This window comes from Gouania willdenowi, unplaced genomic scaffold (assembly GCF_900634775.1).
Source record: "Gouania willdenowi unplaced genomic scaffold, fGouWil2.1 scaffold_356_arrow_ctg1, whole genome shotgun sequence".
NCBI lineage: Eukaryota > Metazoa > Chordata > Actinopteri > Blenniiformes > Gobiesocidae > Gouania > Gouania willdenowi.
Genome location: NW_021145118.1, coordinates 33,617 through 56,701, shown reverse-complemented (window position 1 = coordinate 56,701; position 23,085 = coordinate 33,617). Strand labels below are relative to the sequence as shown.

Below are 23,085 nucleotides of genomic sequence, written 5' to 3'. Positions count from 1 at the left end.
TATATTTGTAGTTGCATATGGGTTTTTGGAGTAAAAACTGTTGTCATTTTTTGCAATTTTGGATTTTTTTTTATGTCAGTAAGGGTGCTTTTGGTCGTTTTGTGTATTTTTGGAGTGAATTTGAGTAGTTTTGTTGTTGCTTTATATATTTTTTGTCATTCAGTGTATTCTTGTTGTCTTTTTGTGTTTTAGAGTCATTTATGTTATTATATTTGTAGTTGCATGGGTTTTTGGAGTAAATTTGTGTATTTCTGCTGTGCTTTTTTGTCAGTAAAGGTATTTTTGGTCATTTTGTGTAATTTTGTGGTCATTTTTGGAGTCATTTTTGTTCATGTTTTGACTATTTTTTGGTTACTTTTGTGTATTTTTGTAGTATTTTTTGTATTTTAGTTGTCATTTTGTGTTTTGGTTATTTTGTAGTCGGCGTCACTTATTCAGTGGTTCCCAACCTGGGGTTCGTGTACCTCTAGGGGTACTTGAACACCTCTCAGGAGGTACACAGAAACAGTTGTCAGTTTATTTTCTTATATCATAGAAAAATAGACTTAGATAGACTTTTTTTCTCATCCATCAATAATAATTTGTGGCACGACTCTTTAAAATACATTAAAAGGTGAAGTTCAAATTCTAAAATGAGCAAAGCATCACAAATAAGTGAATAAAAAAGGCCTAAATTCAAGGCTAATGTTGGATGAGACACAGGAAAGAGTTTAGATGAGCCTGCGGACACAAATAAATCATGTATAACATGAGCTAATGCGATAAGGAATGAAGGCTAAGGGGTACATGGGGGAAAAAAGTTTGGGAAACACTTACTTATATGTTTTGGAGTCATTTTGTGTGATATCTGTTTTGTGATATAATTTCCTTTTCTCTGTTTTTATCCCTTTGGGGGAATGCACAAAATTATGCTGAGGGCCTCATGTGGCCCCCGGGCCACCAGTTGCCTATGTCTGGTCTACAAGGAATGATATGCAGATGGACATGATTAAAAAAACAAAAACAAAGTTTGGATAAATAAAATCAACAACCTTATTTCAGATGAAACGTGATTATTATGCAACAGAAGGAATGGTTTAACCGTAGCTAACCAGCGTCCGTCCCTGACATCTTTGCTAAATAAAGCAGTCTTTAACTGCGCTCACTTTCCTGTCCTCCATCAAGCCTCGTGTCGATATTAATCAAAGCGTCGTAGCCTTCTATAGGAGCTCCTATTGGCTCAGCACTGAAGTACCGTGGTGGCATCAGGCCCCGCCCACTGACAGCTGGCTCATTGTGTGCTGCTGTGGCTCTGAGGCGGCCTTGTTTCCCTTTGCTTAGACAGTTCAATAACTAATCTCAATGCAGCCGACAGCGTGTAGCAGTGGAAACGAGGAGGGCGGGGCCAATGGAAAGTGATAACCTGCTAATCAGAGCTGTGTCGGTTAGCTACACAGATACCTGTGGCCATAGCTCACATCAGGGGTTAAAAAAATAGTTTGTTCTCACATTTTTAGTAAAAAGCAGAATTATACCAATTCACTCTAAAAACACCAGACGACGTCAAATTAACGACAAAAGTAACAGAAAAATAATGAAAACGAGAACAAAAATACACAAAAGTAAAAGAAAAATAAACATCGAAAAGAAAAATTACCAAAAATAAACAAAATGCTTCACAACATGCAACACAACAGCAAAAAATCACAAAATTGCAAAAGATATACAAACCGAGACAGAATGACTCCAAAAACACACAAAATACTCAAAAAAATTACACATATTGACTATCATAACACAAAAAAGAAACACAAAAACAACAAAAGCATGCAAACTGCAAAAATATACACATTTACTAAAAAAAAACGTACAAAATGACAAACAATTGTAAAAAAGGACTAAAGAAATACACCAATTTACTCCAAAAACACATCAGACGATGACAAATTAACAACAAAAGAAAGAAAAAAATAATGAAAATGACAACAAAAATATGCAATATTAGTATTATTAGTACAATAATACACAAAAGTAAAAGAAAAATAAACATTGAAAAAAGAAATTACCAAAAATACACAAAATGACTCATAACATGCAACACAACAGCAAAAATTCACAAAATGCCCAAAAAATATACAAAGCAATATGAAAACTAGACAGAATAACTCCTAAGACACACAAAATGAGCAATAAAAATACACACACTGACTCTAATAACACAAAAAACAAATACCAAGACAAATTAAATGAGAGAAAAATATAGATAACAACAACAGAAATACACAAATTGCAAAATAATAATGAAATAATGAAAGGAAAATGAGCAGAATAACTCCAAAAACATACAAAATGACAACAAAACAGAAAATGAAAACAAAAAGTAAGAGAAAGGGGGGGGGGCTACTTGAACAGTTTTAGAAACACTGAGTTCGACAATAGTTTTAAAAGAGACTAAAATACATGAAACCTTTTAAACAATCAACATGTGGATGAAGGATGGATGAAAACCAGTTGACCCCATAACTGACGACCCCGCCAACGGCCACAACAATCCTAGTACAGATCAAAGGACGGCCCCCCCACCCCGCACACAAGGACCAGGACACGCGAGTGGCCCCCGCCCTCCGTCACATGCTGGCTAATGAACAGCAGGCTCGTGCTGTGGATGGGACGAGGACCGTGTGTACTCGGCCTTTTCTGCCTGGACACACACAAACAATCCAGCACGTCTGGAGGACTCGGGGCCCCCAAAACCCTGAGGAAAGGCAGATGGTGCCCGGGATTGAGGACCCTCGCCCCTATTACCATGAGAAAAGAGAGGAACAGAGCCAAAGGAAGGGGGTGGGAGACAGGTACTCGACTGTCTATATGTTCACCATCTACACAGATCAGGAGGGCGGGTCTCATCTACCAAACAGAGGGAGGACTTAGGTTTGCAGCAGAAAATGAAAAGAGAAAACTATAAATAATAATGAAAACAAATGAACAATAACTGTCCCTGGTAATTATGCAGAGAAGAAGACTGTGCAAAATAAATAAAACACAAGAAAATGATGACAGAAATTGACAAAAATTACCCCAAAACACACAAAACAACAACAAAAACACACAAAATAACTAGAAAAAAAATAAAAGTGAATCCAAAACCACAAAACAACAACAAGTATAGACAAAATAAGAGAAAAGTGTACAAAAATAGAAAAATACATACAAAAACACAACTAAAATACACATAATTTACTCTAAAAAACACAAAACAATGGTAAGTATAGACAAAATAAGAGAAAAATACATACAAAAACAACTATAACACACATAAATTACTCTAAAAAAACACAAAACAACGGTAAGTATAAACAAAATAAGAGAAAAATGTACAAAAATAGAAAAATACATACAAAAAGAACTATAATACACATAAATTACTGTAAAAAACACAAAACAACGGTAAGTATAGACAAAATAAGAGAAGGGTGTGCAAAATCATTCTATTGCATATCTAAAATATAGATATATGATTAAAGAGTTCCTGATATTAATGCAGAAGGTGATCAGGAAAAACTGTAAAGTCACAGTAAAATTAAAGGAAATAAAAATTTCTGAATAACGCATGAATAACAAGAAAAGAAACAAAAGTAAAAAAGACTGCATGATTAAGTTCATATTTGGCTCCCTCTTGTGGCCATTTGTATCTATTTGAAACCTTGTGCCTGTTTGTCATTAAAATACTTCATATATTGATGGTATGTAATTAATATTTTATAACTGATTCTGAATATGAGATTTGACAGCAAACAGCTGATGTCAATAAATATATTGTTCTCAATAGCTTTGACAACTATTATTAATATTATTATTATTGCATGGTTTAAATAATTTATGTTTGCTATGTCGAGTAACTTTATGATGTTTATTGTCTCAATTGGCAAATAAACACAAAATTACTCCCAAAACAACAACAAAAAACACTATCTTAAAATAATGACTCAAAAAAAAAAAAAAAAAAAAGAAAACAAACACAAGGTAAAAGAAAACTATACAAAAACGACAATATGAAATATGTGAAGACTGTAAAAACACACAACAAAATGACATGTATTATTCCTGTGTATTAATCACATTTTCATGGCCCCCGCTGTGATAAAATCTCTGCCTTTTTGTATCTTTCTACATACTGGTCTTATATTCTGTGCGTTTATGGTTATTTTGTGTAAATATGTGTTTGGGCAATATTCCTGGATGTTTAATGGATGATTTATGCATTTATTTGGGTCAGTTTTTCCCCCCTTTAATGGTGAGTGCACAAAGTGAAAGGCCTTCATTGATGATGAACTATGGAGGGTAAAATTTACAAAATTAGATTAAAAAAAGAACAAAAATGACAATATACATACAAATAAATGACTAAAACAAGAAGAAAAACACAAAAAATGATTAGGAAAAATTAAAGATGAATCTAAAAACACAAAACAACAAGCATTGACACAGGTAAAAACTTACAAAAAGAAAAAATACAACTAAAATAGACTTATATGACAAAAATAAATAAATAAAAATGACCATTTGTGGCCCCTGCTGAGATAAATATCTGCCTTTTTGTATCTTTCTATATACTGGTCTTAAATTTTGTGCGTTTATGGTTATTTTGTGTAACTATGTGTTTATGCAACATTCCTTAATGTTTAATGAATGTTTAATGCATTTTGGTCAGTTTTTCCTCCTTTAATGGAGTGCACAAAGTGAAAGGCCTTCATTGATGATGAACTATGGAGGGTATCATCCATTCCTCACCACCTTGCGGACACTAGTCGCACATCTCCGCCCCAGCCCAGCCGTGTTGGCTTCAGATGGAAGCAGCAGAGGAGCCCGGATGAGCCGCCATGTCCGCGGCTACAATCATGTTTTTATCCACCAACCTTCCAGCTCTGACTCTCTAGGACTTCACTGCGGAGGTCTCAGCGCACCGAGCCCGCTCCTATCCCGGTGCACCCGCGCCGTGTTCCCCTGGCGTCGCGAGCGTGGATGTGGGCGGACTTGTGTGTGCTAGTTGTTAGCTGCTAGCTGTTAGCCGTTAGCCGGAGCGTGGAGAGCGGGGCAGTAGTGAGTGACAGTCCGGCCGAAGGAAGGCGGGGACTGCGTGGACTACGAGCTCTCACACTGTTATTTGGATGGTGACTGCTGCACGGGACCCGTGGGACCATCTGGGGTATTGAACCACTCTCTGTGACGGTAAGGGGCTCCCTGGGGCTGGGAGAGGTCCGGTCAGCATTGTAAGGGAGGCGGGGGAACTGCTTACGGGGTTGATAGCGCTCGCTGGCCCGGAGCCCGTTGAACGTTTACGGACGTCTTGGTTGTTCCTGTGGCCCGCGCTAGCAGCTAGCAACTAGCAGCTAACATGCTAACTGCCCAGCTCAGAGTGGGAAACTTCTCCGGTCAGATAAAAACTGTCCTTTAAACTCCGTGGTGAGAAGGTCACAGCATATTATTGTTTAGTAAACGTACACAATTATTAATACTTTGTGTAAGTCTATTCCAGACTTGTTTTGTAGTATTTTGTATGCTTTTTAAAACAATTTATTCATTTTATTGAACAGGTGTTTGACCGAGTCTGGATCATATAAGCACATCATTTTAATCATGTCGACCTATTTAACATAGTAAACCTGGTGACTGATTTACTAAAGTTTCAGTTTGTGCTGCAAAACGAGGAAGCACATGCATTTCATTTCCCTCCTTCAGACCATTTAACATCCTTAAACAGAAATATAATTAAATATTTTAATTGTGACCATTTTAAGTTTGTTTCAGAGATTTGTTTATTAAGTTTTGTAAATGTATTGTTTAACTTTTAAACCTAAAATCCATTTAATAACCACACCCCCTCAATTTTAAATAAAATTGTTAGCAGATGACCACAAACACATTGTTGTCAGTTTCTGCATTGTTTCATTGGGAACAACTAATAATTATAATCTTATTCTTATTTGAAGGTTTTGGGTTGTAACACTCATGAAACTATAACTTTACAAACTAACCAAATATCAAACTTTATAATAATTACAGGTGCTTCTAACTTGTTGATCAAAAAATGCATTTTAGTGGGGGGAAAAATCAATTAACTATTACATTACATTACAAACAAGGTATCAAGACCACTTGATCCCTTACATCAGATATGGGTAATTGGATTAATTTTCTGCCCCCCCAAAGTAAGCACACAAAATGACTCAAAAAATGCCCATTATTACAAAAAAATTACAGCAAAATACACAAAATAACTAAATTATGCAAAAGACACAAAAACGACAACACATTTTCATAATTTTTTCATTTTCACAAAAAACTAGGGATGTAACGATAAACTCCACTCCCGATACGATTTGATTCACAATACTGTGTTTACGATACGATTCTCTCACGATTTATTTTACAAAATGGGACTGTAGACAAATGATTACTGAAAAATATTCCGTTAATTTTTTTGGGAATATACAATACTATTTTCCTTTTATTTTTCATTGTCAAAAGAATCCCTTGATAAACTATTCAAAACAATGCAATTTAACTAAAAATAAATCTTGAATGAAATAAATAAAGGAATAATACAAATGAAGAAGAAGCCTATTAATTTAAATTCTGGTTCTGTAGTAAACAATGCAAAACTGCATAATAGTTCTTTTTCTTTTTAAAAGTGCAACTGAAAATGTATTTTGTGCCTTAACAATTGGACTTTAAAAAAAAAAAAAACAGTAATTTCACTGTATTTACTCCAGAATTTTTTTTTTGGACCAGCAGAGGGCGCTGGTAACCCAGTGGTCGGTTGGGATGTAGGTATTCTGTGCAGTGAAGAAGAGAGGCTATGTGCTAACAGACAGAGCTAATAGAAAAACGTGACTTTTACAGATATTAACGTAATATTACGGATATTCTTTCGGTGCTAAAGGGGTAAGGAATCATTTATCAACATGTTTAAGAGTAGAAGGCAGCCAGAAAGAAAGTAGTAGCAGATTCCGCACGCCGCCTCAACATTTGGACAAGAGAAGGATAAATATATAGCGCCCTCTGCTGTTTAAAAAAAGTACTGCGATTCAATTTTCAGAAAATCGATATCAACCGTGATACCTGTGAATCGATTTTTAACTGCCTTACGATTAATCGTTACATCCCTACAAAAAAACACACATTTACAACAGATAGACAAGAAAAACAAACAAAATAACAACAGAATAACACAAAAAATACACAAAATGAATGGAAATACATAACACAACTAAAATAATGAAAATTTCTAAAAATATTACACAAAATGACTCATGACAATGACCGCAAAAGAAAAGAATAATACACAAAATGACTCAGAAAAAACATATTCGACAATGCACACAAAATAAGAATTATACATAACAACAATATGTTTGGATTTGAAACGGTTATTTAAAATGAATCCTATCTTCTAGTTAATTATAATGCATAATTCCCATGAAAAGGATTTATTTTTGAATGTTCTCAAAAAGCTTAAGTTCACATGGAAATTGACTGGAAATATTCTTGCCCATTGCAACCCTAGTATTATAAAAAAGAAAATCAAGATGGATGTTTTTTTTTTAATAACCTGTTTTTAGTTCTGAAGACAACACTGAACAATCTAAATGTAATGTATATACTATCATAAACAGTTTATGAATTCCAAACAAGAAAATGTACTTTATTTATACGATTAAAAACAACCTCGGGCTATCATTTAACAGTATTTTTTGTTTTTCAGGTTCCGAGTCCTTTGCAAACTGAAGATGTCCGTTGATGAGGAAAGTGTAAAAAGTGGAGGCCCAGAGGCCAGCTCGGCTTCAAACCCACACCTCTCTGGTTGTAATGGAGCCCATGCCACATCCTCTGGCATAATGGAGGTCATAAGCTCCGCCCCTGACCCGGCTTCTGTTTGTCCCGTGCTCGATGCTGCGTCCTCGCCAAATGCTACCAGCATCACGGACGCGCTCAACCTCTCCGACAGCAGCGCGCAGAGATCCAGAGCAAACGAGAACAACATCAACCGTAGGAACAGCTTTAATCCAAACAAGCAGCAGCAGCAGCAACAACAAACGAGGCTAACGAAGCGGCGCAACACGGCAAACTTCAACTTCAAGCACCCAGTGTATGGGAAGAGAAGACGACGGGCAAACTCGGAGAGCGACTCCGTCCTCCCGACCAAATTCCATCTGGGAGGAAACATTTTCGATCCGTTAAATCTCAACAGCTTGCAGGATGAGGAGGTGAACAGGGCACTGAATGCAGAGACGCCAAAGTCCTCGCCGCTGCCGGCAAAAAGCCGCGACCCGGTGGAGATCCTGATCCCGCGGGATATCACGGACCCTCTGAATTTGAACAGCGGCCTAGCAGACAGCAGCTTCCTGTCCTCGCCCCATAAGAGCGGAGGAAGGAAGCGGCATCGCAACAGGCACCACGGCGGCGGAGGGATTTCCACGACGCAGACCAGCGTCTTTGACTTGGCCAAGTGTGACAGTAAGACCGGTACCGCCACGCTGCCTCCCACCGATCCAGATTCTTCTGCACTAGAGGTCTCCAAAGACTCCAACAGTTTCTCCAACGTCACGGGGTCTTCACACGAGCAGACGTCGGACACTTCCACCAGCTGCAAAGAGGAACCGGCCTCTGCGTCATTAGAGGAGTCCACGTCGGTCCAAATCGTGCCAGGACAGAACCAGAACCAGAACCAGCACACGAGCAGACGGAAACGAAGGCGTAACTCGGGTAAAACGGAGCCGCCGATAAACCATTCAACGCCCATTGGAAAGCCAGGACCTGGGGACAGGAGTCAGAGAAGTTCTCTTCACATGCCAAGAAATCCCAGAACTGGTCCGGGTGGGTCTCACCCGAACCAGAGGAATCACAACCAGAAGAAAGAACAGAAGAAGAAGTTTCAGTTTGGGAACTACAACAAGTATTATGGCTACCGTAACCCGGGCTGCAGCGAAGACCCCCGCGTGCGAGTCTTTCTTCCCGAGTGGTTCGAAGGGAAAGAGGTTCTGGATCTGGGATGCAACACGGGCCACATAACGCTTTACATCGCCAAAATGCTGCGGCCAGCTCGCATTCTGGGTCTGGATATCGATGCTGATCTGGTACACGTGGCACGTAAGAATATCAGACACTTTCTCTCAGAGCTTCAGGCTCAGGAGGCGAGACACGTGAAGCAGGAGAAGAACAAGACTATGGGTTTAGTAGAAGGAAAGCACAAGGAGTCTGAGAGCAGGGACGAAAACGCAAAACCAGCTGGAGACGCTGTAAATGACTCCAATTACACCAATGAGTCCGGAACCCAAACGCAGGAGAGCAAAGCAGAGGAAACCAAACTGGAAGACGCTGAGTCGCCCCCTGCTGACCAACCGCTGAGCTGCACTTTCCCCGTGTCGCTGCGGATCTCCAGAGGACCCATCGCTGCTCCTCCTCTGACAGAAACACCCGCAGTGACGCCGGGGGAGTTCCCTTCAAACGTGTCCTTCATCAAGGTGAGCAGACGCCTTGGGTCATAATGTGTTACATATTTTATTCAATAATGGAGCATGCTAGCATAAAGATCACATGCTTCATTCATACATTTGGCATCGTGTGTGTTAGAGATAAAACATCTATGAAGTGGATTAATTAATTGTAATAGAATAGAATATTTACTTACTATAATTTGGGGTGTCTGGATATAACTTTTCACGTCTGATACGATACTGATTTAGCATTAATGAGTGTTGGTTGGTATCGATACGATACGATAACCAATAGGTTACAGACATTTAAATCGTAAACATATGAGTATTCTACAATTTCAGTAAAATAAATTAAAAAATCAACGAAAAATATATATATATATATATTTCAAAGTGCACAATAACAACTACTAGTTTGTCATAAACATAAGAATGTACCACAAATTTAATAAAGTTAAAATAAAAAATAACCTACTGTAAATAAAAACAAAACAAAAAACTTGAAGTACAAAATAACTGCTACTAGTTTATCTTAAACGTAACAATATTCTACAATTTTATATAAATGCTTTAATTAATTAATTTAATTAAAAGAAATGCTTAAAAGAAAAAAAACAACAAATGCTATGAAAAACAACAAAATTGTATTTTTAAAGTGCAAAACAACAACTACTAATATAACTTAAACTTAACAATATTCTACAATTTTTATGAAATAAATCGAACAATTTAAAAAAACAAATAAAAAATTACCTCAATAAAAACATATATATATATATATATATTTTTTTTAAGTACAAATTAAAAACTACTAGTTTAACTTAAACAATAATATTCTACAATTTTAATAAAGTAAATACATAAAAATAACCTCAGTATATACATTAAAAACTAAAAAAGTGATTTTTTTTTTTAAAGTGTAAAATAAACACTACTAGTTTATCTTAAACATAAGAATATTCTACAATTTAATAGAAAAAAATAAATTAAAAGACCCTGAAAAATAACATGTTATAAATCTAGTAAAAACAATATTTAGTAGAATACTATTATTACAATGTAACTGTTACTATGTAACTAATAATTACTTAGTTAAATACTACTTAATACTAGTTAATTAAATACTATTTAATGCCTAAACATGATTCTATGTCCAGCAACAGCTGTGTGTGTGTGTGTGCTGCGCTGCAAAACAAAAAAAGTGTACTTTCATAAGAGCAGAGAGGGAACAAATTAAGACAGGCTTGAAGCACAAGCATCCACTATTAAATCAATCCTTTTCCTGCACAAGAACATGGATTATCCTTATATTTGATATGTGGATTATGTAAATAGATCCACTGCTGTCTCTTGTGCCACGGTGCACACTGTGTTTTTTATTAATAAAAGCAGGCACTAAAACAAATGTAAATATATCATTTGTATGAGGAAAACATAGGTTTTAATTGTCGGTTTCAGGTCGGGCTCTGATATAAATACCTAATGTTTGTCAGACCTGTGGGTTTCACTTTTGTTTTGTCTGGTTCTGGTCAAAACTTGAATAAGGTTCATATCATAAATGGTCTGTGTTTAAAAGCACAAAACGCCAAAACAAAATATTTCTCTTTTTCTTTCTCCTCGTTGTCCTCTACACCTGCTCATTCATTCTCCGTTTTTTTTTTTGTCGACTAATCGCTTTGTGTGCCATAGTCTTGGTCGACCAATCATTTCCTTGGTTGACTGACTACAGTCCTAATTTATAGTAATGGTACACATTGATGTAAAATCATTTGATTTGTTAGTAAAGCTATAAAACAATAAATAAGAGATAATCACGATACTAGTTGGGTGCAGATTCAATTGATATTGCAATTCTGATTTCCGAAGTATTGTGATTGGATGCTAACGGTTGTTGTGATTTAAATTCCCTTGTTTTCCTTATCCAAAAACAAAAGTTTAATTTTACACTTATAGAAACAATAAGTGAGTCATAGTTCTAAAAAAACATTTATTTACACTGTCGTTACATTAAAGTGAACTACAATGTAATGTTAACATATGGGGAAAGAAAAAATACTTTTTTAAATTTTAAAATCATAATTCTTAAAGTGTCATTTTGCACTGTAAACTGTACACATATTGTGTGTTGAAAAGTAGTGCAATAAAAACAGACTTTTTTTCCCCCGAACATGATAAATAATTGTGAATATAATCGTGATTAATTGTGCAGCTCTAATATGTGTATATATTGAATCGCAGTACTTTTTAAACAACAGAGGACGTTATGTATGTATATATATATATATAATTATCCTTCTCTTGTCCAAATGTTGAGGCGGCGTGCGGAATCTGCTACTACTTTCTTTCTGGCCGCCTTCTACTCTTAAACACATTCATAAATGATTCCTTACCCCTTTAGCACCGAAAGAATATCTAATATTACGTGAAGTCCAATTGTTAAGGCACAAAAAACATTTTCAGTTGCACTTTTAAAAAGAAAAAGAACTATTATTTTTGCAGTTTTGCATTGTTTACTTTAGAACCAGAATTTAAATTAATAGGCTTCTTCTTCATTTGTATTATTCCTTTAGTTCATTCAAGATTTATTTTTAGTTAAATTGCATTGTTTTGAATAGTTTATCAAGGGATTCTTTTGACAATGAAAAATAAAAGGAAAACAGTTTTTTTTATAGTTTTTTTTTTCCCCAAAAAAATAAAGGAATATTTTTCAGTCATCATATGTCTACAGCCCCATTTTGTAAAATAAATCGTGAGAGAAGCGTATCGTGAACCCAGTATCGTGAATCGAATTGTATCGGGAGTTGAGTGAATCGTTACATCCCTAATATATATAATATTTTTTTTCATGTTTCCAGGCCAACTATGTGCTAGACAATGATCATCTACTGGTGACTCAGAGGCCTGAGTACGACGTGATCCTGTGCCTGAGCGTCACTAAGTGGGTTCATCTGAACTGGGGCGACCCCGGGCTCTGCCGCTTCTTCAAGAGGGTCTACAAACACCTGCGTCCAGGCGGAATGTTCATCCTGGAGCCGCAGCCGTGGGAGTCGTACGTCAGGAGGAAAAAGCTCACTGTGAGTTCAACACATGTCAGAAACAGATAAATTGTCAGTGCTGCGTCTGTTGTGATCAGTGTAGGCCTCACAGATCAATAAATCAAAGATCATTTACATTAAAAAAAAAAAGAGTCCAGTTGTGACACACTGGGGATGCGTCGCTCGATGCCTTTAAGAAACTAAGAAAACATTTTTTTTTTAACAATTTTAGTTCATTTTTGCTTATTTTTAGCCTTTTTTTGCAACTACACCAAACTTGTCATATTTTCATCACTTTTTCTTGCCATATTTTTGTTCTGTCATGCCCATTATTTGCCAGTTTAAACTAATTGTTCCAATATTGAATGCAGTTTAGTATGAGTAGTCCATAAATTAATATGATGAGATGCTCAGAACCAACCCCCCATTTCCGGTAATTACCAAATTTATGGGAACATAGTTGTGATATATCGTTTCAAAGGTAATTCAGCATAGATTACGATTATGCTTCTCACAATTCGATTAGAGCCCCACCCACCTTTTTTGGCAATTTCATTAAAGTCATTTTCTTATTTATTTGTAAGTCAAATATTGCAACAGTTGGTGGTACCAAACCATTGACACATACCAATATATGAATGGGGCCCATTACTCTGTATGTGCCACAGGGGCCCCCGGGGGCTGCATTTTTTTACTCAGTGGAGCAGAGTCATTTGACTGAATTCTCGAGAACGTGGTACGTGCTATTCAGTGCGGAGATTCCGCGGACCCGGTCTGTTTTTGTCCACTCTAATTTGTAACTTTTAACCAATTTCTGTGGGTTTTAAAATCCCATTTCACCACCTTTTCCACCATGTCACTTTTAACCAATTTTATTTTTAATTAAAACCAGGATTTCCATCTTTAAGATGACTATAATAATAGTAAACATTCCTGGATAACAGTGATGAGATGAATAAATGTGGTTATCACAGATTCATAGAACAATGGACCATTATTTTACTGACTTTATGGATGGACCCCAAAAATCTCTCCCCTTTATTCCCCCTTATAGATGGTCCTGTCTCCACATGACTGTTCTTCAATGTTCATGTCTGTGTTCAACCACCTTCAGCTACAGTGGGGGTCCCCGCTCTCTGGAAGCATTATTTTGGAGGGTCGTGACCTAAAGGGTTTGAGAACCCCTGCTGTAGACGGATGCATTGAAGTGTTTTTACTTAATTTTTACTGTGATTTCTTGTTTTAATCCTCAAAAAATTATGTTAAAGTGACTTCCCAACACATTTCTGGTAGGGATGTAAAGATTTATCGTAAGGCAGTTAAAAATTGATTAATAGGTATCACGGTTCACATCGATACTGTGAAAATTGAATCGCAGTACTTTGTTTTATATATCATTCTCTTGTCCAGAAGTGTTGGCGACGGGCGGAATCTGCATGCCAACCGACCACTGGGTTACCAGCGCCCTCTGCTGGTCCAAACAAGTATCTGATGTAAATATAGTGCAATGACTGGGTTTTTTAAACTCCATTTGTTAAGGTACAAAATACATTTTCAGTTTCACTTTTAAAAAGAAAAAGAACTATTATGCAGTTTTACATTGTTTACTATAGAACCAGAATTTAAATTAATAGGCTTCTTCTTCATTTGTATTATTCCTTGATTTATTTCATTCAAGATTTATTTTTAGTTAAATTGCATTATTTTGAATAGTTTATCAAGGGATTCTTTTTGACAATGAAAAATAAAAAGAAAATAATACAGTATTTTCTATTTTTTTTCCCAAAAAAAAATAAAGGAATATTTTTTAGTCATCATTTGTCTACAGTCCCATTTTGTAAAATAAACCCATGTGTGAACCCAGTATCGTGAATTGAATCGTTCGGGAGTTGAGTGAATCGTGACATCCCTAATTTCTGGTGATAATTTTGGGGTTTACATAGAAAGATCTGAATCTGTCCAAAAATTAAATGTCTGTCAGAGTGAGGTGAGAATACTGGGAACAAACTGGAACAATTCAAACCAATCACTGTAAGAATTAAGCAAAAACACTTCTATTTATCTCTCTACAGGACTCCACATCCCACAATGCAATGCATCAAACTTTTCCAACAATGTAAACGAACAGTCTTTACAGTGCAGATTACAATTACACTTTGGAGTGGCAAGTTTAACCTTTTATTGAGCAAATTAATCACTTATTTATTGATCTATGAGGCCTCCACATACTTTGTCTTCATCTGATATATAATGATCATCTCCTCTAGCTTTAAACTTTTTCTTCTTCTCACAGGATAACATTCGCAGAAATTATCTCAGCATCCAACTCAAACCTGACCAGTTTTCCTCCTTTCTTATTAACGAAGTGGGTTTTACCAGTTTCGAGCACCTCGGCGCCCCCAAATGTTCAGTGAGAGGTAACGACTTCTTTCACCTGCGTTCATCTCTAATTATGTAATAAGAACATCTCATTCATTGATATATATTTTTTTCATTTTTTACAGGTTTTGAGAGGCCAATCTATGTTTTTCACAAATAAATGAACTGACTTTAATTGAATGTGAGTAGCCGAAAGCCACTACTGTGACGGACTGCGAAGACACGCCCCCCACGCTGGATACTAAAGACGATAGATCAGACAACTTACCTGGACCAAAAATTGGACTTTTTTTTTGTAAAGAGGAAGTGGAGTGAACCCCGTTTTTGAACAACTCAAATGCCCAAAAGAACCCAACCCCCTTTGGTTACGCTGTGGAAGAATCGCACACATGGAATATCGCACCACTAACGACGTCCCGGCGCGTTATTTCTGGATGCATATCTTCACCTTCACAACACGTCTCCGTTGCCACACGTGTTAGAGTTTTGGCGAATGTTCTCCATTTGGTACTGTCTTCAACTTTGTGTTGCATTTTAAAATTGCTTTGTTTACTACTGGATTACAAAGCCATTTCACATTGGTTTTACTAACATTAAAGATGTTTAAAGAAATCCAGAAGCTGATGGTGATGTTTTTTTATAATCGATTAATCTGATTTTTTTTTTTTAAAGCCATAGTTTATCTACAGCACACATTTAAACCCTGCTTAAGATGATTAAAGTGAAATAAAAGTGTCTCTCACACACAAATACTCATTTATTGTATTTGGCCATTGAAAATTGCCAAATACATTATTACAGTAGTTATTATTTTTCTTCCACAACTCCTTTGTCATAGAACTCCTCCATGGTTATTAATGCAGCACTAATGACACATATATCATCTCATAGGGACAATGTCAAGGATGTGCAGTCGACCTTTTTTGGAGCCAAAATGTCATGGTCAAGGTTGCGTCGTGTCAGAAACCAAAATGTTCCATATCTCTACCAATATTTATCGTACAAGTTTGATGCTTACATTTATGAAAAGCTCATCTCAAGTGGAGTATTTTATTTAATTGGACCAAAGCTGTACGACCTACCAGTAAAAAGACCGGTGGGGTCAAAGTTCATGTTGCACAAAAAAAATAAATACTTTTCTCACTATAAACCCTATAACTTGCCCACAAATTGAGATCCGTGCTCAGACTGGTACCATTGAACAACATTTACTTTGAATGTGTGACCTTGACCTTCACTCAAGGTCAAATTTAAGGTTAAGGTCAGTTTTCTGTTTTTCCTGCATTATTACTTTCAATTTCATTAGTAAAAAGAACAACATAAAGGGACATTACTCAACAATAAAATACACACAATAAGATGACGTTCACATGAACAATTCTATTTGTCAATTTCCAATTGACAAATACGTATTCACCTTGCAAATACAGGTCTTGCCTAGTTATCATTTTATCTTTATTTATCTTATTTATCTATTTAAAGGGGCAGTATTATGAAAAAATTTTATTTTTATTTTATTCCACATTTTGTAAAAAATCAGCTCCAAACGGGCGAGTTGGATTTTTCTCTCGTGACGTTGCAACACGGAAACTCCTCCTCCTGACAATCCTGGCTCCTCCTACCTTATGAGAATCTGAGGTCCTCCCTCTCAAACTACCTCACAGGTAAAACAAACATTGTGGTTTAAATATAGAATATATATTATACTTTATTATCATGTATGTAAAGCTACATGCACTAAATGTGTTTTCTGTATTTAACCCCTCCCTGAGGAACAGTGAGCAGCCACGGTGTAGCACCCAGGGAGGGGTTAAGGTTAATATAAGGGACTGATCAACATCCCACAGTGATGGACCAGTGAGATTAGAACCAGTGATCCTACGATTACAAGCCTGCGCCCTTAACCACCAGTCCCTTTATACACACGTAATGTATTTACGTTCAGTAGATAGATTATCTGAAGTGCAGTGTGATTGCTCACAATCAGTTCCACTTTTAGTAACTGTTATATTGCCTCGTATCATCTTTGACATGATCTGACGTGTTTGTGATGCAGCGGTTGGACAAAACAGTGGATTATCACCTTAAATGAACTAGTTCTGTGGTCAGTAGAGGTGAGGATGACAAGAACGCGACATAGCAGCTTTGGTGAGTGTTTGAAACAGCTGACTGACTCAGCTGCTGCTGTGATAAACACATACAGGGGAGCATTTGTTGTTTCACAATCACAATAACCTCTTAAATATCCATACGTTTTACTGTAATGTCCAGTTTTTTGGCTGAAAACAATAACGAGCGTGTACGCCTCTCAGAGCGAGGCATGAAGTCTGCGTCTACATATAGACACGCCCACTCATGCATATACATGAAGCCCCCAAAACAGCTTGTTTTTAGAAGCATCATCAAAGTTACTTTTTAGAGGATGAAACTCGGGGAAAGCAGGTAAGTTTAAAAAAAAAAAAACTCAAATAATTTGTTGTTGGGTTCTTAGAAAAAATGGAGATGTGTGAAAAATAGAAAAACACTGGATGTTGAAGCAAACACACCTTTTTATTGCCACTAGAGGGCGCACTGTACAAGGGTTTTTGTGTTAACAATCGTGTGTGTGTGTGTGTGTGTTCTGTGCTTTTCCACACACATCAGCAACAATAACAACGTGTGCCATATTCCCACGTGGGGACAGCAGCACGCTAATTAATATACTTTAATATTTCTGTGTGTGTGAATATGGTTGAGAACCTTTCTGAACATGTTTACACACTGAGTGTGTTCACATCTTTACTGTAGATGGACAGTAACAGTAGCAGACTGAGCTCAGCTGACCTGACTCTTGTTATTGTGATGTGGACACAAACACAGGCTCCTCCCCCTCCCTGAACAGTATAAATACAGCACGTGTCTGTCAGTGGTTTTTAAAGTCTAAACATGAAGAGTCTGTGTTTGGTTCTGCTGGTTCTTCTCCTCATGTTCACTGTAGGACAGGGTAAGGAAACATCTGTACACAGCCTGTTCTATCTGATCTGAGGGTCACATGATCAACATTTATGTCACAATATTTAGATTCATAATCAATCCAAGTATTAATACAGGGGAAAACAAGGGGTTTCATTGTGTGTTTTTCCCTTTCCTCTTTGTATGTTTTTGTTCATGTTTTGTGTATTTTTTATGTAATGTCTTTCTTTATTGTAGTTATGCGTGCTGATGGATTTATTATAGTTTTTTTTTGTTTTTGTGCATTTTTTTTTAATCTCACATTTTTTTGTTATTTTGTGTATTTTGTATTTATTTAGTGTATTTTTACTCCATTTTGTGCATTTTTCTGTCAGTTTGTGTATTTTAGGATTTATTTAGTGTATTTTTCTATTCATTTCGTGCATTTATTTACTTATTCAATTTTTTTTCTTTTTACTGTCATTGTGTGTATTTTTCTGTATTGTCTTTCATGTAATTCTTTATGTAGTTGTGTGCTTTTCGATTTATGGATTTAGGATAATTTTTTTTTCTTATTTTCTGTATTTTTGCAGTCATTTTTGTTCATTTTAAAACTTCAACATTTTATTATTTTATGTATTTTTCTATTTATTTTGTGTATTTTTATTCCATTTTGTGTATTTTTCTGCAATGTCTTTCTTTATTGTAATTATGTGTGCTTTTGGATTTCGTGAAGTTTTTTCTCGTTATGTTTGTTTTTCAGTCATTTTGTGCATTTTTTTTCTTCATTTCATTAGTCGTTTTGTGTATTGTTCTGATTTATTTTGTGTATTTATTTATTTATTTATTTTGTGTATACTTTATTTTGTCATTTTGTGCATTTAAATTTTTTTATGTATTTCGATTTATTTTGTGTATTTTTGGATTTATTTTGTGCATTTTTCAATTAATTGTGTGTATTTTTCTTGATATATTTTGTATTCTGTAATGTATGTTTTTGTCGTGATTTTTTGTATTTATATTGTAGTTTTGTGCGTTTTTGTTTTGATTTTGTATGTGTTTGGAGTCATTTTATTGGTTTTTTTGTGTATTTGTAGTAAGTTTCTACATTTTTCATTAATTTGTGTATGCTTTAGGGACGGCACATAATTAGATGACTAATGTCTGCTTTATATTACCCTCTAGTTCATTAATATTTGTGTGCACTCATGCATGTAAACGATGCTGTTTAAGTTGGACTAAATTCACTAAGCTCCAGAAACACAGCTTTAGATTGAATGTATATATAAAAAAATATCCTTATTTAATCTACAATTCTTTCATATCACTTGGATTGTTGAGACTTTTGGTATTTGTATTTGTTTCTTTAGATCCTGGATTAAATTTAGCTTTTATAAACAAGATTTGTCTCAAATATATATCCATAATTTTCACGTATTTTTTTATTTTTTATTTTTCACATGCATAATTTGTATGTTGATGACATTTCTGAAAAACATGTAAAAAAAAAAAAAAAAACGTGAAAATTTAAAAAACATGTAAAAAATTTAAAAAACACTTGAAAATCAAAAAACGTGAAAATCTAAAAAAAAAAAAAAACACGTATAAAAGTCTGAAAAACATGAACATCTTAAAAACGTACAAATCTAAAAAAAAAACACGTGAAAATTTATAAAACGCGCGAAAATTAATAAAATGTAAAAATCTGAAAAACTTGTAGATATATTTGTGAATATTTTTGAGACAAATGACTCCATACTTTATTAGCACTTAATAAGTAATATGTATTTGCAGGGAACGAGGCAGAGATGCAGTACTGGACGTGTGGGTATAGAGGACTCTGCAGACGGTTCTGCTATGCTCAGGAATACACGGTGGGCCATCACGGCTGCCCTCGCAGATACAGGTGAACATATCATATCTATAGTGTACACTGAATACATTCTTTATCAACAGTAAATCACTCCTTACAGCACAGCGTGGCCTCTTTTAAAGAAAGGGAACATATAGTATATACTGTATATATATATATATAGTTATTTTACACCAATTTTTAATCTTCCATTTTTATGCAACATTTTAGAGAAAGTAGTTTTAAATCAGTTTTAATCATGGTCACAAAAACAACATTTTATCATTTTAAAAAACATTGTAAAAATCAGAGCATTTCTCTCTCTGAGCCTCAGTGAGAAACTTCATCCTTTCTGATTTACCAAATAATACAATACATTATGAGGAGTTATTAGTTGTTTCAGATTTTCACATTCTTTTTAATTTCCATGTGTTTTTTTATTTCCACGTGTTTTATTTTTATTTTTATACGCGTTTTTAGAATTTCACGTTTTTTTATTTCCTTTTTATACATGTTTTTCAGATTTTCACGTGTTATTTTAGATTTTTACGGGGTTTTTTTTTTTTTTAGATTTTTATGTTTTTTTACATTTTCAAGTGTTTTTTACATTTTCAAGTGTTTTTTACATTTTCATGTGTTTTTTTTAGATTTGTATATGTTTTTTACATTTTCACATGTTTTTTTTTTACATTTGTATGTTTTTTTTTACATTTTCAAGTGTTTTTTAGATTTGTATATGTTTTTTACATTTTCAGATTTTTTTTTACATTTTATACGTGTTTTTTTCGATTTTCACATGTTTTTCAGAAATGTCAACATACGCATGTGAAAAATCTGAAAAATACATGTGAAATATTTGTGAATATATTTCTCCCCATAGGTGAACACCTGAACAAATCATCCATCATATTTTTACAGCTGATTCTCTGTCATTTCTTTTGTCCTCTACATCTTTCCAGATGCTGTGCCGTACGAGCTTTGCACTGAACCAGTCACGCTTTAACACCAGGCTACGTTTCATCATCTGACATGATGCTTCTTTTGCTTTCTAACAATGCTTGAAGTAGATCTTATTCAGGCAGATTAACCTCTATTATAGTCCCATTCATTCTGAAATGCAGTGCTTTAAATAAAGATGTGTGTATCTGCACCACTGTTTGGTTTATTTATTTTTTTACAGATTTTATATAAAGATTCAATGATGTATCAGGATTTTCACTGCATGAGATTTCATATTAAATCTGCATCAGACAAAGTTTGAATTAATATTATGATGGCAATAAAAATAGAAACACTCAGGAAATCATGCCAAACTGGGCAGGAAATATATTTGCATAGATGTACAGTAATTCCAAAGATGTTTTGATACTTTAAATCAAGGGTTCTCAACCCTATTTGGGGTCGTGAAACATTGCAAAAGGGTCGCCAGGTGCCTTTAAGAAACTAAATATATGTTTTAAACAATTTGAGCCAATTTTTGCTTATTTTTAACCTTTTTCTGTATCGACGCAATATTTGAACCTATTTTCATCACTTTTTATTGCCATATTTTTGCTCCATTTAATGAATTTTTGCTACATTACTCCCATTTCTGACACTTCTACATCACATTTCAATGCTTTTTCTGCACATTTTTTCTTCTTTCAAGACATTTTCAACACTTATAAACCCTTTCCACCACTTTTCCACCCAATGTCACACATGTTTCACCTCTTTTAACTAATATCATGCTTATTTTTCCCATTTTAACTGTATTCACGATCTGTTATGCCCATTATTTACCAGTTTAAACAAATTGTTCCTACTTTTAAGCAAATATTGATACTTCACACCATTTTTACCACTTATTCTGCCTCTTTTTGGCCACTCTAATTTGCAACTTTATTTTTTTGACTAATCTCTCTATAGTAAACAGGTTGTAAAGAGCAGGTAAAGCGTGGCGTGCTCACACGCCTCTAAAAACAATGGAGGTCAGGTGGTGACTGACACAAATAGCAGTGACGAACACAGCTTTTGTGAAGGAGGTGTTTGTGCGTCAAAGTCTAGACAACATTGTGTAGAACAGACACACAAACATCCCAGTGCACTGGTTGGAACTGGAAAACATATTCATGGCTGATAAATTCACAGTCAGGCCATAAACACACGCTATTAATAATAAACACAGGCCTGTGTATTGTCTGCTGAGTTGTGTGTGTGTGACTACAAAGAGCTAAACTCCGCCCACTAAACTCTGTTTACATGTCTGACTTCACAAAGGTCACAATGACAGCTGTCACTCAAACATTTACACAAACACGTGTCCAGTCATGCATTGTCTATGGGGAGAGATTTGTCTCAGATATATTCATAATTTTCACATGTATTTTTCACATGCATAATTTGTGTGACGATGACGTTTTTGAAAAACATGTGATAATCTAAAAAAAAAAAAAAAAAGTGAAAATCTGAAGAAAAAAAGACCACATACAAATCTAAAATACACAAATGAAAAAAACCACAAAAAAAAAAAAAAACACATGAAAATCTATTAAAAACACAAAGAATATCTAAAAAAAAAAAAAAAAAAAAACCCATGTGAAAATCTTACGAAACACTTGAAAATCTAAAAAAAACAAAAAAAAAAAACACGTGAAAATCTAAAAACACCCACATGGAAATCTTACAAAACACGTGAAAATCTGAAAAATACGTGAAAATACAATTGTAGTTACAGTATATTTGTGAAAATATTTCAGACAAATCTCCGCCATTATCATTGATTGCAGTTCTATTCATATTTCACACTGTTTTTCTATACATTTCATGTTTTTTTTAAGTTACAAACTTTATATTTTCAGAGAAGAACAAAAACAAAACATGCATAACTAGGCCACTGTAATCATAATTGAATTGTAATTGAACATGGGCAATTGAAAACATAATTGTAACTGAAAAATGTAATTGACTCCAACCCTAACCCACTGTGATAAAAGTCTCTATGGAGGTAGATTTGTGTCTTTATTATTTATAACTTTTTAATCAAAAATAAGTTTACCTCAATCAAAAATAAATATTTTCAATCAAAAAAAAGTGTTCAAATGCAAAAAAAAAAAAAAAAAAAAAAAAAAGATTTGAGACCCAAATAATTGCATTTGAACACTTTTTTGATTGATTTATTGAATTACTTTTTTTTGACTGAATAATAAAGACACAAATGTCTACCCAAAAAAGATTACTTCAATAAAAAAACTAATTTTATTTATTTATTTTATTGAAAAGTTTTATTTGATTTAATTTAATAATATAAACACAAATCTACCGCCATACATCTCTGCTTTAAAGTTTGGTCCCAGTGGTCAAATGTCGCATGTCCATTTCATGCTGCTCTACTATGTGTGACCAGCTGGGGGCGCTGCACGCTCAGCGGATC

The 23,085-nt window shown here is 34.8% G+C and overlaps 1 protein-coding gene across 1 annotated transcript; it reads left to right on the top strand.

Moving 5' to 3' along the window:
- Positions 1-4,796: 4,796 nt before the first annotated feature.
- On the top strand, positions 4,797-15,502 carry LOC114459843 (7SK snRNA methylphosphate capping enzyme-like). Its single transcript, XM_028441995.1, has 5 exons — positions 4,797-5,208; positions 7,745-9,503; positions 12,332-12,550; positions 14,805-14,928; positions 15,016-15,502. The coding sequence occupies exons 2-5, from the start codon at positions 7,770-7,772 to the stop codon at positions 15,048-15,050; spliced, it is 2,112 nt and encodes a 703-aa protein (XP_028297796.1). The 5' UTR covers positions 4,797-5,208; positions 7,745-7,769; the 3' UTR covers positions 15,051-15,502.
- Positions 15,503-23,085: the final 7,583 nt, after the last annotated feature.